The sequence below is a fragment of the Syngnathus scovelli genome, chromosome 16 (genome assembly GCF_024217435.2).
Source record: "Syngnathus scovelli strain Florida chromosome 16, RoL_Ssco_1.2, whole genome shotgun sequence".
In the NCBI taxonomy this organism is placed as follows: domain Eukaryota; kingdom Metazoa; phylum Chordata; class Actinopteri; order Syngnathiformes; family Syngnathidae; genus Syngnathus; species Syngnathus scovelli.
The window spans coordinates 10,041,288-10,057,538 of NC_090862.1; the positions used below are offsets into that span (position 1 = coordinate 10,041,288).

General features: G+C 47.4%; 2 protein-coding genes across 7 annotated transcripts in view; one reads left to right on the forward strand and one right to left on the reverse strand.

The window, feature by feature from the left end:
* kdelr2a (KDEL endoplasmic reticulum protein retention receptor 2a) overlaps positions 1-16,251 on the reverse strand; it is a 37,602-nt gene that overhangs the window by 15,732 nt on the left and 5,619 nt on the right. For 3 of the 6 annotated variants that reach the window (XR_007486766.2, XR_011088394.1, XR_007486763.2), the window contains exon 6: positions 14,223-14,411. The exons of 1 other annotated variant lie outside the window; for it this stretch is intronic. The gene's annotated coding sequence lies outside the window, so the exon portion shown is untranslated. Of the gene's footprint in view, positions 1-2,110; positions 2,212-4,308; positions 4,617-14,222; positions 14,412-16,251 lie in introns of those variants that run through there. 2 more of the 6 variants (XR_007486765.2, XR_007486767.2) reach the window with 2 other exon arrangements.
* On the forward strand, positions 4,611-12,666 carry LOC125983649 (transcription factor Sox-8). Its single transcript, XM_049745091.2, has 3 exons — positions 4,611-9,295; positions 9,570-9,838; positions 10,538-12,666. Exons 1-3 carry the CDS (start codon positions 8,877-8,879, stop codon positions 11,173-11,175), a joined length of 1,326 nt encoding a protein of 441 aa, XP_049601048.1. The 5' UTR covers positions 4,611-8,876; the 3' UTR covers positions 11,176-12,666.

Genomic DNA, 16,251 nt, shown 5'->3' on the forward strand with positions numbered 1-16,251 from the left:
AATATGACTGCGTGAGGTTAGTGCATGTAGCACTCAGCTCAACCAAGCTCTGTGACTGTGTGTGTTCGTGTGTGTGTTCGTGTGTGTCTGTGTGTGCGTGTGCGTGCGTGCGTGAATGTGCAGATGTGTAGCCACTGACGGATGTATTTTGGACAGATGTACACTGTGTGTAAGCAAGTACAGCTGTATAGATGCGCACATGTGTGTCTAGTGTGGTGTTGGGTGTCCGTTGACAGCTGTAGTCTGTACGTGTGTACAAATGTGTACGTGCGTTTTAGTATTACATTGCTCTACGCAAGAACAACGTGAGCAGTCTCATTATTTTCAGTAAATTTTTGCGACTTGACAGACATTAAACACAGGCGACAGAGAAGATTGCAGGCACAGTGACAGAGTGAATTTAAAAAGAAATCAGACAAAAATGTCCATTTAGCATTGCTAACTTTATATAACAAAATGCTTTATTTTACCATTGGCAATCTAACCTAATGAAAATGCTTCCGAATGTGTGCATCATCCCGCCATGGAGACTCGTTGTACGTAACAGGGTTGCCAGCCTCATGGCAGCCTAATTAAGACCACACCTCGCCTACTCAGTTTTATGGGCCAACGGAGTGTCACGGAAGAATAACTCGGCCTCTAATGATGCTTAACAATGTACGTGTTTTACAGCCGCATAGACAGATTTTTCAAATGGAATACGAATTACCTACTTTTTTTTTTGTTAGTCAGGAGGAGGGGGAGGAGCTTCACCGAAACAGGAAGTGATTTTACGAGGGCAGGGGCACCCACAAGTAATTCCTACCTGAAACATGGCTGGTGCAAATACAATGAGTAGCATTACACCAGCCCGGAGCCTCGTAAACACTCTTAAAAGAGACGACGTACACTTGAAGTCTGTCTCGTCTGCAGCCGCTACCTCATTGAACTAAAATGTTGTAGCAGCGGAATTAACCAAGTACATTTGTAACTGAAGTACATTTGTTTTCATCGTACGGGTTAAACAATGTTCAAAATACTGAGCTTGGGGTCCGAGACGGTAGCCTGTCACTCAAGACTACACTCAAGTTGAATTTTTTTGCAAATTGATATTTGACACGTTGTCTTAAAAATATATGTTTTTGCAACTATTTTACAATTTGACATAGTTAGTTGCCTTCCACTTTCTAAGTCGGAGAAGAACCATTTTCTTCAGTGCAGGTATACTATGTGCGGAGAAAACCATTTTTTTAACTTGAGTATTTATTTGCTTTTTGTCAGACTGGCGAAGTGGCATTTGTGCTGTACTTTCGGCGCAAGAAATGTATCTGTATTTCCATTTCAAAGTACGAGTCATTTTGCCACCTGTAAGCTTTTTTGTGGTTTGACCTCCTTAAGTGACTTGGAAAAGATGAGAGCCACTTTTGTGACCAGTTACAATGTGACTTAATATTGTCCATGTCGTTCATATTTGATGACAATAACCGGTTGGCCCCTGGAATAGATTGATTTTCATGACACTGATTTTGCCCACACAACAGCCACGCATACACACTCGTACCGTAACGCAGTACCAGCCGTGTCCTCGTCTCTTAGACCGAGGGCTACGGCTAATCACTTGAAATAAATCCAATAACACAAAACGCAGACGTTAGCATTTCATGACAGCAATTTGGGACACACTTTTTTTTGTCTGCCAATGCACTTATACGGCCGTCTTTATTAACAAGCATGCTTGGCTAATTGCACTCGCTGCAATTATGTCATTTAACTGTATTTAACCACATTAGCGGAATGGTGGCTCTACCAGGAAAGCGAGAGAGCGAGGAGCTTGTGTCTGTAATTGAATCATCTCTGCAAGCTCATGCAAATATGTCGCCGGCTGTAGGAGGAAGTGATGAACTGCTTTGCACGCCGTCACTTTGCTTGCACGTCAATCACGGCTCACGATGTCAGCCAACTTGAGGCATTTATGCCACTATTATTTGGACTGGCTTTAGTTTGCAGATACAAGGCAAACTTCAAGGGAGCTGTCAATCAAACGACGCAAGCTAAACAAGTTACAAATGGCTAGACAGCAGCACAACAACGGACACTATTAATGAGAGTAAAGATCATACAGTGTACTCACTCGGTGTCAAGGACGCACACATGTCACAGCAGCACTGAACATGCTCAATATTTGCAGCATTGAACTCCCATCTGTACGTCACTGCAAGTTGTAAACAATCCCTGTAATGCGAGGCAATTCAGGCGAGAATTTTGACATGGTGACAAAATTTTCAGCACAACATGAACACATCCAACAGTACATACAACAGTAATCGACACACAATATAGATTGATGTCCAGCATCAACATGAGAACCTTTCTCGCATTGCCCCTCAAAACAAAATAAACTTAGCACCTCCTCACCTTCTGACATACAAAAATATATACAAAGATTTTCAATGCAATGAAGTGCATTCTATTTTCTCAGCACATCACACGATCTCTCGTTGCATGCAAGTGTGGCACAGGAATCGGCCTTTAGACAACAAACAAATGTTTCTTTAGCTTTGAAAATGTTTATAAATGCCTCCTCTCAGACAAACGCTTTGTTTTGTGGTTGCACTTTGCTATAACAGAGCTTGTCTCATCCACGAGCGGGCGGATGGGCGAGTGGGGTGGCATTTGGTCCGGACAGATGCCTGGTGGCTCAAATAACAGTGTGACGACTGTTCCGAACTCCGACCCAGATGCAATTAATGACTGGGGGCCTGCTCACGAACTTGTGGCCTGCTCCAATAATGAATGTGCTGGTGGCCCATTTTGTGTGAATTGCAACTTGTTTGGCTTTCCACTCGTTTGGCTCCTCCATAGGGCCTTTATTTAGCAGATGCGCGCTAAGGCCAGATGTGATGGGCACCTGTAGCGAGCTGGCAGTACTGAGGAGAAGGCCGATGGGATAGTAGGGCTTGTCTACGTCGATGGCTTATATAGGCTGGCTCTTGTGTGCGCACACACGCACGCACACATAAAAATGAGGGCTGACGTTTTGCATTTTCTAGTCTGCCTTTTTTGCGACCAGTCATTCTAGAAGACGTGCCAGTAATGAGCATCCACAAGGTAAACAGTCCACAATGGAATTCCTCATTGGAAAGCTGACAACGACTAAATCACTCTCAGTATGTGTGAGAGCTGATTGTTGCGCTGGCAGTCAGGACGGAGATCTCCATTAGATCTGATTAGAGGTCGTCTCATGCCATCATTCAGTGCAAAATTCTTGTCATTGTTGTGATAGCGCGCCAATTCCAAAAAACACGCCGTTGTTGCTGCCGCTGCCGCGTTTGGAAAATGCAGATGTCAGAGTCCCCCATGCCATCCTCGCCTCCACTCTTCATCACTCCTCTTTTTATTTCTTCATTTTCCGCACTTTGGCCAGGCAGCCAGGACAATGGCGCTTTTCATCATCCAAGCTGTGTTCCCACTGGCCGCAACCCGGACCCCGTTATTCATGGCACCACTTTGATTGGACCTAGCCAGTCATGAGGACTGCCTGAATGGAATCATGGCAGAAGAGTGGATCCTTTCCACACTCTTGTCTTCTTTGACAATTGAGGTCTTCATCAAGCAATTTTTTCCCACTCCCTGTTGAGGTTAGCGTACAACAAAGGCAATGTGAAAAATGACGATTATTACTGCAGCTTAGTGCTAAAGGAGAATGTCAAAAAACAAAAGTGGTTTCCTCACGTGGAATCGCCCTTCTCTGGGAAAAGCAGAAAGTTACAACAACGGCGGACGTGGGATGTGTATAATCCTCAGCACCAACTCAATAGAGGAAACGTTTGTTTTGTATCATTTGCTTGACTTTTCCCTCTCAATGGTGCTGAGTCAAAGCCACGATGGGACACATGTCCCTCGGTATTACAAAAGTGATTTGAAGTGCACAATGGTTTGTTGGGGTCGATCACACCACAGGAAACAAGACCGTGTTTTCAGCTGACATGAACTTGTGGGAGGAAGATATGGAAGGAGAAAAGAGGAATCCAGGCTGGAGGGAATGAAGCAGAGAGGAGCAAAGAGCACAGGCAAATGAGGAAAGGGGCTGTTCAGGGGTCACTGCCATGCATTTGCTCTGAGCTGCAGGGAGGCTGAGAAGCCCTTTCTTTTCTGCAGAGCCTCGCCTAATGTAATTGAGTGAAATTAGTAGAATTATGCGTAATATTGTGGACTGAGGAGGCAATGTGGCCGGTGGGGCGGCCAGCCGGGGCAACGCTGGCGTGGGAATTTGCTGACGGAAAGAACTCATTCATCGGCTACTTTTCCATTTATTAGACCACATTCTTGCATTGATGACATTAGGGCTAATCGAATGAAGGGCTCCTGGAACGCCGAATCTTTCTTGAAATGGGATCCCGCTCATGCAAAAATGGCAGCCATTCTCCACACACTTGTTAGTTTTCCGCGCCAATATAAATTATGCACAAGATTCAAACCTAAAATAGGTTTGTGTTGGGGTCCACTCTTTCTTCATGTCGCAAGAGCTTGTTTCGGCAGGATGCATTCCTTCAGCGTATGATGATATCCAGATGAAGGAAGCGATGACAACACGACCTTGAAGAGGATCACGTCTTCCTTCCAGAAAATACTATGGTCTTAAAAAAATACAAACAATATGGCAAATGAGAGGGTATCTGACAAGGTGGCATCGTCGACTCACACTTTCCCGAAAAAGATAAGTGTTACCTTTCTATGGCAGCTGTGAAAAGAATGGCACTCCTAATAATCATCAAATCATATGAATCAATCAGAATTGCTGCTTCACTAAGGAGATGCACTAGATTTGCAGTGCGTGTTAATGAAAACAAAGTGTGGGATTAAAAAAGGTAAAAAAAATTGTCAAGGTTGTCGAGAAACCTTATATTGGCCGTTAATCAGTAATTGCAAGGACAGGCAGCTCCCTCAGGAAGCAATTAGCCCTGTTGGGCCACTTGCTCATAAAAGGCTTGGCTTACAGGCTAGCCACAAACCATTCATAATGCTGCGTTCGCGCGCGCGAGTGTGTGTGCGCATGCGGAAAAGTGGCTGAGTCATCCTCCATCCATAAAAAGTCTTGCTTGTCATTTATCCTCTGAAGTGATCATCGTGTGCAAAAAGGTTTGCTATAGTGAGCCTACTTGTGCTCATTTTTGTGTGAGAGAGTTTTCTGACCGTTGTGAAGTGCAGAGAAATATCTTCTGTCTCATTTGTAAACTGCTCTGGCATCGTGTGAAAGCTTTTGGAAAAAGTTGTGGAGATTCGTAGTTATGTAAAACTCTGGAGCCTTCAAGCTACTCCAGTTTTTTTCTTGTGGCTTGGCAGCATGTTAGCCTCATGCTAATAATGGCGCCACATGTTGAGAGGATTTGCTTTGCATCTGATTTGTCCACCTCGCGCTTGATCGTCATCAGCATCCAAAGCGTATCACATGCAAGTCGAGGTGTGACCGATTTGCTGTGTGGTCCCGCCTCCAGAGAGCAACCTCACCCTTGGTCAACAACAAGCGAAGAAAGGAGGAATCTCTGCGGAGACTGTTTTCCCAATGAATGGTTCATGGCAGTGAGAAAGACAGAAGGGAAAGCAGACTCATAAAAGTGTCAGTATTGGGCTGAAAAAAAAAATATTGTAAAATGCAAACCATCAGTTTTGCATCTTATTTTCCTTCCCAAATTTTGACAACGCAATGTGTCATATGCAGAACACGGGAGAGTGAATGCGTTTGCATAGACAAATCCTATCCCGGCCGGGGTCCACTTTCAGTGCGGCCAAGTCGGTTTGGGGATGCAAAGCGTTGGATGTCTATCAGCATTCACATTCCGCCATGGTTGGCAAAGAGGGAAATGAAGGTTGGCCATATGACAGTTACACCGACGCGCCTTACTTCCCTGTTTGCCGCCAGTTCCTTTTACTTGTTGCCACGTGTTGCTAAAGTAAAGGCAAAAGACTGCCCCATGCAGTCCCATGGTAACAACACCTGGCTTCATTTTGCCAGTCACAAAGGAGGCTAATTTTGCATGATGGATGCATTGATTTACAGTCAATGAAAAAAAATGGCACTCGTGAAATGGCCACAGGATGGTGGCGGGTTAAAAAACAAAAAAACTTCTGTGCACGACTTTTCGCTCTGATGTTTGTGTGTTCTCTACGGGTGGTGGTGGTGGAGGGCCTATCTGCTGCAGCCCGATATTGTGGGTCTGTTGACCCACCTGCTCCCTTCTTTCTTCAGCTGGATCTAGTCAGATTTCAGCAGCTGCATTGCGCCTCACAAAGCTCCTCTTTGTATTCTTGCCAAGGCGCGAGCATACGACTGCACGAACGGAGGAGGAAGAAGAGGAGGAGTAGGGAAGATGCATCGTGGACAACACAGGGGAGGAAAAAGGCGCCAATTATTTGACATCATTACCCCGACGGGCCCACCCTCCACTGCTTGAAAAGCGAAAGGAAGTGAGCGTGTGTGACCCACTCCACCCGTTTGTGGTGCGTGTTTGGGAGCCCCAGTTCGTGTCGTGCGTTGGCATCAGTTGAAGAATAGTGAAGTGATATACCCATCAGCAACTACAGGAAATGCTTGACTTCCTTCTTTTCATGCTCGGGGCAGGGGCACGAGCGCGTCTTCTCTCTTTATGATGATGAGCTTTAAATTTAAACAACAGCCATTTGGACATCATTTGTATTTTGTGTGTGCGTGGGGAGGGGGGGGGGCGGCATACTGCAAGATTTATTCTGAGCATATGTTGTGAAGATGAGAGGGCGGTGAGACAAGTTTGAAAGAAGGGAGCGCTTGGTGGGGATGTGTTTGGTTTGGTGGATGGGAGATAATCGAAAACACACGCCCACACTCCTTTGGGACAACTTGGGGACACGATACACCACGGGAAGTGTTGTCCTTAGCGTTTTGTGTGGAAAATTAGCAGAGCCACCGACACTCCCCTCCAAAAAGTCGTCGAGAGCAGTGCGATCCATTCCTTTCCTTTTGCTGCAGATTGAAACCATGTCTGAGGGGTGGGGGAATAAGCCTTTTTTTTTTTGCGACATTATTCATATGCACACACGTAGGCTAAGCCTGGTAAACACTACCGACTTTGCAGTTTCCTGCAGGGCAGTGCAACAAAGCTAGCAAAACAAGACATAATGCGATGACGCCGCCTTTTACTGTCGTGTTTTCACGTGTGGCAGAGGTAAAAAAAGAACACCAGCAAGTGATCTTCCAGCCAAGACACCTGATGTTGAGCAGATCACAGATTCCTGGAGTCAAAGCGAGTGAGCCGCTACTAAAACAACTTCCAAATGCTTGTTGTTCATCCTTCACAATTCAAAGGGACATGTAGAACTATCAGAGTTGAGAAATGGCAGAAAATAATCTGGAAGCACTTGAGCTCTTTTATGCTTTGGCTGGCTGAAGGCCAAAAACACACCCCCATCCATTCTGGACTAATTGCTGCTTCCAGTGCACCCCAATCCTTTCACTAGCTGTAGTCCCGCCCACCTCACCGCAGCGCCAAACAGGTTGCAATAAAACTGGCAATTGGTCCAGTAAAGCGCTCATTACGGCATTTATATGAGACATTTTGGGCGGGTACGGGGGTGAAGGGTCAACATGAGGCCCTGGCACATGGCGGCTGTCACTGTGGGTAGCGGCTGTGATTAAAATCATCATTTGGGTCCTCGACTTGGCTAAGTGGAGAACCTTGAATAAGCCTCTGTACCGCTCCAAAGCGGGTGGATGTCCACCGCTGAGTTAACTGTGAAATTCTACATGAAAAATGTTGCAATATCACACTCTCCAATTGTTCTTTGTTATGATTCTTGCACCAAATTAAATTACATTTTAGGTCTTTTAATGTTCATAGAAATTGAGTATAAGGGTTGTTGACTATAACTTTGGCTCAGTTGCACCCACTGGGATTAATTGATGTCCTCAGGCAGTTTAAGTTAGCCGTGGGACTGTAGATAGACATGCACGTATATCATGAGAGCAGCACGGTGTCGCACTGCTAAACAGGAAGTGGCCCACCTCACAGTTCAGAGGTGCAGGATTCAATCGCGGATCTGGCCTTTTGTGTGGAGCTTGCACACTGTCCCCATGCCGTGCTGACGTGCCTGCGTGCATGGTAGGCCGCTCCAAACTGCCCGGAGGTGTGTGTGAATGTTTGTTCGTCTATAAAGTTCAGGGTGTACGCCGTCGAGCGCCCAAAGACTGCTGGAATGGGCTTCAGAGCGCCTGCAACCCTGGTGAGGTTCAGAAGATGCATGAATGGCTATGTATTATTTGTAACTGTCCATCCATCCATTTCAACCCCGCTTAACCTGTACAGGGTCAGAACCTTTCCCAGCTGACATCAGACTGCACCCTGAACTGGTCTTTTTTATTTGATCACTCATTGTACATTTGCATATGTCTTCACATAAATGACTACAACACGTTCACATGAAATTATACAACTCTGATAACATTGCAAGTCAGTTAAATTGCGGCACAACGCGTGGACTTGAGCAAAACTGCAGAAAAAAAAAGAAGAGCGGCAAATTGACCAAATGATTGGAAACCAGTGGAACGGCTGGGTGCTTGGGGTCGTGCCGGCCAATCGCAGGCGGAAGGCGGAGTAAGTGACGTGAAAGCTCCAAGTCAAAGTTGTGCAAACGTGAAACGTGCAGCTCAGCTCACACGGAGCGGAGGAGCTGGTCTCGCGCGGACCGACGCGTTGCAGCTGCCCAACCCCATCGCCGTGACAGACAGGCTAGGATGAAGCAAATCAAACACTTGCCGCTGCGGAAGATTGTCGCAAGGGATTGAACTTTACGCAGCGTCGCGAAAAAGGCGCACGAAGCGCTCCCCTCGCTTTGCTTGCTTGGTTGCAGAATTCAAGGTGAGAAGAATGTTGAAAATGACCGAGGAGCACGACAAGTGCGCGGACGAGCAACCATGCAGTCCCGCGGTCACCAGCAGCTCTATGTCCCAGGACGAGTCCGACTCGGACGCGCCGTCCTCGCCGATCGGTTCCGACGACCACGCCGCCTCTTTGCTCGCCGGCTTAGGCAAGAAGTTGGACTCGGAAGACGACGAGCGCTTCCCGGCTTGCATACGGGACGCCGTGTCGCAGGTCCTCAAGGGATACGACTGGTCCCTGGTACCGATGCCGTTGCGAGGCAACGGCTCCCTGAAGAGCAAGCCGCACGTCAAGAGGCCCATGAACGCCTTCATGGTTTGGGCTCAGGCGGCCCGCAGGAAGTTGGCCGACCAGTACCCGCACCTGCACAACGCCGAACTGAGCAAGACGCTTGGCAAACTGTGGCGGTAAGGAAAAAAACTTCTGTCTGCACAGTGTTCAATGTTCAATCCTGCCATTTACCCAGAGGAAAGGGGGGAAAAAAAAGTCACACTTTGGGTCAATTCACTTGAGACAGAGGAATGCGCAATATGTACACTTTGCATCAACTGAATTTGTGCCACATTTCCATACATAAAAATAAATATATATTCAAATCCTTCACTGGCTGTTTAATCAAAAACTGAACATGCTCTGATTGAAATTTCTGATCATGTACTTTAAATTGCCCCCTTTGAATAGTTTGCTTTCCGAGAGCGAAAAGAGACCATTTGTGGATGAGGCAGAGCGGCTGAGGGTTCAGCACAAGAAGGACCACCCAGACTACAAGTACCAGCCCAGGCGGCGGAAGACCGTCAAGCCGGGCCAGAGTGACTCGGACTCTGGTGCGGAACTGGCCCAGCATCAGCATCTTCATCACCATCATCATCACCACCACATGTACAAAGCGGAACCGGGGATGGCTGGACTTGAAGGGGTGGGCGATGGCCACCACCGTCCTGAACATGCAGGTTAGTTTAATCAAAAAGTGCCTGAAGTGATAGTACAGTGCTTTAGGTCCTTGATTAGGTCTTCTCGCTTTGTAGCTATAATCCGGCATATTTATATTTGGTTTTATACTGATGTTCATTCATCAGCGTGCATAACCCCTATTGCAAAAAAAATCTTCAATTCAAAATTCATTTAACGATTGATTGAATAACGATATGGTAGGCACCCTTGCTTTAGTGGATGCTTTAATTTCCAGGACAGCCTCTCAGTCCGCTCCAAAACCCCTTCTACAAAAAGCCTCTCTTATGGAGTGACTCCACTAAATGGGGCATTTGGCCAACTTTTCCTCAGAGCTCAGCCAAATGGAATATTGCTGCCAAATTGGGTGGGCATCCACACAGGATCTTGTTAGAAGAATTTGGAGGTTGGTTGCTGGTTAAAAAAAAAAAAAAAAAAGTATTCTGGGGGCGGGGCAACCCAAAACTAGCGCCCCCTGGACAGTTTGCAAAAAAATCAGCCCCTAAAACAAAAAGGCTTAACGCAATATTGTGTCGACATATCTTGCATAATAGGGTGCACAGAAAGGTTTTGCAAGATGTTTCCATGCAAAATAAAAATTTGGACCTGATGAATCTTGAACAAAGTGGATTGTGACAGCCCAAAGCGGTTCCTCATTACTTGTTTGCTCCGTTCTTTAAGTGTGATTGTTGCTTTTCCAGGACAGCCACATGGCCCGCCGACACCACCCACCACCCCAAAAACGGACGCGCACCATGGTGTCAAGCAGGACTTGAAGAACGAAGGCCGCCGCCTGGCCGATAGCGGCAGGCAGAACATCGACTTCAGCAACGTGGACATCTCGGAGCTGAGCACGGACGTCATAAGCAACATGGAGGCCTTTGACGTGCATGAGTTTGACCAGTACCTCCCTTGGAGCGGCCACGCCGCTGCTTCCTCCTCTGCGGAGCAGGCCTCTTACGTCTCCCCCTACAGCGGCAGCTCGGTGTGGAACCGCAAAAACGGCATGGCGGCCGAGGCAGCGCAGCACCGCCTCCACATCAAAACCGAGCAGCTGAGCCCGAGCCACTACAGCGAGCACTCCCCCTCGCACCCTGACTACGGCCCGTACAACAGCCAGGCCTCGACGGCCTCTTTCCCCGCCTCCTCCTGTGACTATAGCGACCTGCAGAGCTCCAACTACTACAACCCTTACGCCGGCTACCCATCGGGCCTCTACCAGTACCCGTACTTCCACTCGCAGCGGCGACCCTACGGCAACCTGGCGGTGGCACCCGCTCACAGCCCCGCCGCCTCTGGCTGGGACCAACCCGTCTACACCACGCTGACCCGCCCTTGATGGGCGGGACAGACTTAAGCACTACTAACAAAGGAAAAGCAAAAAAGTGCCTGCTGATTTTCTACAACATACTCTTTGTCTTTACAACACTTGACTTTTGACGCCAAAGGAAACTACTGGCGGTGCCTCCGTGAGGACGTATTTTCTTCCTACGGCCTCTACGTGTGTGTGTTTTTTTGTTTTGTTTTTATGGCCTGCACTTAACGATGAAACACTAGCTTCCTTCACAGAGATTCCGCAAAACAGCTGCATCGACGAGGTAATAGAAAACATCAGCGTTAAAGTCGCTGTAAAATCCAAACAAATGTCTTCACAGAGAAGAGGGTTGGAGTTAGCAGAAACAACTAAATGCAAACGTGTTAAACTGATCATTTGGGGAAACAAGTTGTTGTGTCCGCTGAATTTGCGAAGCCCTGCTAAAAAATGCATGCTTCGGGTTTGGAAAAACACCTCAGTTGACTACAATATTTCCTCTTCATGGGAGACACTGGCCTTCAGTAAAGCACTCTAACTAGCTAACTGCATGCTATCGTGATCGAAATCCTCAAGTGGGGGGGGGCAGGGTGGTTGCCAATTCCAGCCACGGCCTGAAAATTGTGAAAGCAGTTTACCACGACAGAATGTCTCTGCAGTTCTACCATACTCCCAAACAATGCGAACCTACCGTTAATTTCACATTTTCAGCGGTTCTCTTAAAATGTCTCATGGATTCACTCTATTTAAATGCAAATGGAATTGAGCCTCAGCATTTGGGTTTCACCCTAATCAGATGACAAACTGCATGTGTCAGGGCAGGAGAAGTGAGTGTCGAGTGTCCCACCCACCTTTCGGATTTTCTCCTTCACACATGCGCCATTTCTGTCAACTCTGAAGATTGCCTTTGTCAATATGCACTTGCATCCTCACTTGAGCAAGCTGTGCACAAAGGGATGCTGACCAAATCCAGCCTGATTAAATTCCAAACACAAGGAATTGCATTTTGAAATTCCCTCACATCAAGTCTTAATGGAAGCAAAAACGACTATAATATGAAACTTACACTGTAAAAGTCTTAGACTTGTGTATATTTATCTTTTTACTTTCATTGTTGGTTTCTCTTGTAGCGGGCACACGTGAATTAATTATTCAGATTTTTGCTTTGATTGAAGATCTCATTCCAATGAAGACAATTCCATCGAAAGCAATGTTCCTCGTTACAAGTGCAACACAACAGGTGTCAGCAATCTATGCCTGGCCAATTGCGATTGGTCATGTTAGGGCTTAAGAAAATGGGATCAAATAACACAGGCCGCTCAGAGATGCGTCAGCTCGACGACACATGGATGTGTGTCCGCGCCAATTCTAGTTTAAATTTTCTTTTTGTACATTATGTATAATTTTGACAAAAAGGGTTGTGCAAATAATTGATTATGAACCCATTTTTCCAATCGCACACACTTGCAAAGCTAACCCATGTGCTGGCTGATTTTTGTAATAAATGACTTGCTCCTATTTCTCATTGTCTTTCTTTGATTCATGCTTGATAAAAACTTGTCACATGCACTGTATGACATAGCGATGACTCGCCTGAAAATTTGTCGTCACATGTAGGACACATCTAGTGCCTGAAATTACTTCAGTAATGTACTGGCTGTTTTTTTGGGGGGGGGGATTAAACTTACTATTGAAACAGTTCTTTTAGTCAGACAGGTAAGATCTTGCCTGCTCTACATCCTGTAGCCTTCCTCAGAAGCGTCACAAGTGGGGGAGTTTTTTTTTTGTCTCACACACAGTTATATACGGGAATCGAACTCACTCAAGACAGATAAATCTACCCCTATGCCAGGGGTGTCAAACTCATTTTTTTTTGCGGGCCGCATTGTAGTCATAGCTTCTTTCGGAGGGCCATTATGAGTGTCAACCCAAATAAACGTATGAGCTCCTCATATACAGTAAAAGCTACAAAACAAACTGACAACTCGTTTTCAAATCAGACGAGTAAAAACTGGTCAAATATTTAAAAATAAGACATTACTAAAAGTGAATACAATTTGCAATTCTAGAAATGACACAAAATTGATGCACAATTTGTCTTCGCGGGCCACATAAAATGATGTGGTGGGCCATATCTGGCCCCCGGGCCTTGGGTTTGACACCGGTGCCCTATGCTATCAGCGACTTCCCGTGTCTTGGAGGTTGCTACTTGTTGGTTTGGCCACACAGTAGGGGGAATATGCACCCCCTACGATCTGACGTTGTTGCCAGGACGGCATCCTATGTGTGGCCGGCCCGATTCATGCTCCTCGGACCTCGCTTGCGGATCTCGATGGCCTCTCTGCTCCAGCGGTGGTTTTTGTTGCTTTGAGCACGGACGACCATAATCCAGTCCATGATGTAATTTTCTTTCCCTTTCCTGATTTGACATTTTCTTGCTCGGCTTGTTCTTTTATGCTCCTGTCTTTTTCACATTGTTTTTGCTGTCTCTTTTTTCCTTGTCCCAAACTGCCTCCCTTTCATGCATGTGTTATAGGCATGGTATTTCCTATATTGTGTCGCATGTGTGTTGTTTTATCTGGATATGATAAATAAAATGTAAAAAAAGGTGGTGATTGGCTTACTCACAAATCATCTTTTCAAGTGACACTTTCGCGATCCTATCAAAGTTCCATAGGAAGGGGAAAGCTCAATTCTTCCTTTATAAAAAGCAAAAATGACAGAAGAATGGGGAGGAGGGCAGAGCGTCCCGCTTTGAGCGATTTGGCTGGGGTTGGCATGCATGCCAAGCCGAGTGCCAGGGCCGCACTGCTGAATTTCAATGATTCATTATGGCGGTGCCGCCGCGGAGCACGGAGGACACTCATTGTGTCCCTTTATCAGGAGAGCTTGAAAGGAATTAATTGGACAGAAAATGGAAGGGGAACTGACAAGCCATTAAGCAGGTTTCTCAATAGACCATTAGATGCACACGGAGAACAATTTGCTCCCCTCCTTTCACTGTCTTGTAACCACACACAAGTGTAGAATCATATCAGCGGGCATAATGTGTGGATAATAAAAGAAGATAATACCACAGCAGATGGGGTGTGGGTGGCTCAAGAACGAGTTGTTTTTCTTCCCTCAAAGTCCTTTTTCTTCCTTCTTTTGCACAAGCGCTTGCCAAATACTTTCAGGAGTGAATAAAAGTGATGCTCATCAGGTCCAGTTTCATATAACTTGTCCACTTGTTACTGAAGGGGAAGGCCTTCTTCAAAGGCCCACTGTAAAAACAGGATTTCAAAAGCTCAAATCCAGGCTTTTCGTGATGTGGACACTACCGGCACGCCCAATACACACACTATGCAGTTAGCGTTAGCCCTCGTGCGCCGTCATCATTCTGTTACATGTAATAACTTGTCTAGACTAGTAGTGCTGTATGGCTTGCAGCAGTGTGTCGTCGTAGAGTAGACTCGTAGCCGCAAAGATGTTGTGACATTTTAAATCAGGTAATGAAAAAAGAAAGAGGCGTCTTCATGACAATGAGCAAAGACAACAGCAGTCGGGTAAGCAAGGCAATGAACCCCCTCTCTTTTTATGGTTACGCTACCCAGCCATCCATCTTCTTCCGCTTATCCGGGGTCGGGTCGCGGGGGCAGCAGCTTTAGGAGGGACTCCCAGACTTCCCTCTCCCCAGCCACTTCATCCAGCTCCCCCCGGGGGATCCCAAGGCGTTCCCAGGCCAGCTGAGAGACAGTCTCTCCAGCGCGTCCTGGGTCATCCCCGGGGTCTCCTACCAGTGGGACATGCCCGGAACACCTCCCCAGGGAGGCGTCCAGGAGGCATCCTGATGAGATGCCCGAGCCACCTCATATTGCTTCTCTCAACGTGGAGGAGTCGCGACTCTAATCCGAGTCTCTCCCGGATGATCAAGCTTCTCACCCTATCTCTAAGGGGGAGCCCGGACATCCTGCGGAGAAAACTCATTTCGGCCGTTTGTATCCGGGATCTCGTTCTTTCGGTCACGACCCATAGCTCGTGACCATAGGTGAGGGTAGGAGCGTAAATCGACCGGTAAATTGAGAGCTTTGCCTTTTGGCTCAGCTCTCTCTTTACCACAACGGACCGGTACAGAGTCCGCGTTACTGCCGACGCTGCACCGATCCGCCTGTCGCTCTCGCGCTCCATCCTCCCCTCACTCGTGAACAAGACCCCAAGATACTTGAACTCCTCCACTTGGGGCAGGATCTCATCCCTGATCCGGAGAGGGCATCCCATCCTTTTCTGACCGAAGACCATGGACTCGGATTTGGAGGTGCTGACCCTCATCCCGACCGCTTCACACTCGGCTGCGAACCGCTCCAGTGAGAGCTGGAGATCACGGCCTGAAGAAGCCAACAGCACCACGTCGTCTGCAAAAAGCAGAGACGCGATGCTGAGGTCCCCAAACCGGACCCCCTCAACGCCTCGGCTGCGCCTAGAAATTCTGTCCGTAAAAATTATGAACAGAATCGGTGACAAAGGGCAGCCTTGGCGGAGTCCAACCCTCACTGGGAACGAATCCGACTTACTGCCGGAAATGCGGACCAAACTCTGGCATCAGTGATAGAGGGACCGAATCGCCCTTATCAGTTGGCTCGGCACCCCGTACTCCCGAAGCACCCTCCACAGAACCTCCCGTGGGTCACGTTTGAACGCCTTCTCCAAGTCCACAAAACACGTGGACTGGTTGGGCGAACTCCCATGCACCCTCGAGGATCCTGCCGAGAGTGTAGAGCTGGTCCACTGTTCCATGGCGAGGACGAAAGCCACACTGCTCCTCCTGAATCCGAGGTTCGACCTCCCGACGGACCCTCCTCTCCAGCACCCCTGAATAGACCTTACCAGGGAGGCTGAGGAGTGTGATTCCCCTGTAAGTGGAACACACCCTCCGGTCCCCCTTCTTAAAGAGGGGAACCACCACCCCAGTCTGTCAATCCAGAGGCACTGTCCCCGATGTCCACGCAATGTTATAGAGGCGTGTCAGCCATGACAGCCCCACAAAATCCAGAGCCTTTAAGAACTCCGGGCGGATCTCATCCACCCTCGGGGCCTTGCCACGAGGAGTTTTTTAACTACCTCAGT

What these genes read in the sequence shown, in the direction of transcription:
- LOC125983649 (XM_049745091.2), top strand. Translation starts at nt 8,877, where the DNA reads ATGTTGAAAATGACCGAGGAGCACGACAAGTGCGCGGACGAGCAACCA. An exon ending in ACGCTTGGCAAACTGTGGCG is followed by an intron (nt 9,296 to 9,569) that starts GTAAGGAAAAAA and finishes CCCTTTGAATAG; the next exon opens with TTTGCTTTCCGAGAGCGAAA. An exon ending in CCACCGTCCTGAACATGCAG is followed by an intron (nt 9,839 to 10,537) that starts GTTAGTTTAATC and finishes TTGCTTTTCCAG; the next exon opens with GACAGCCACATGGCCCGCCG.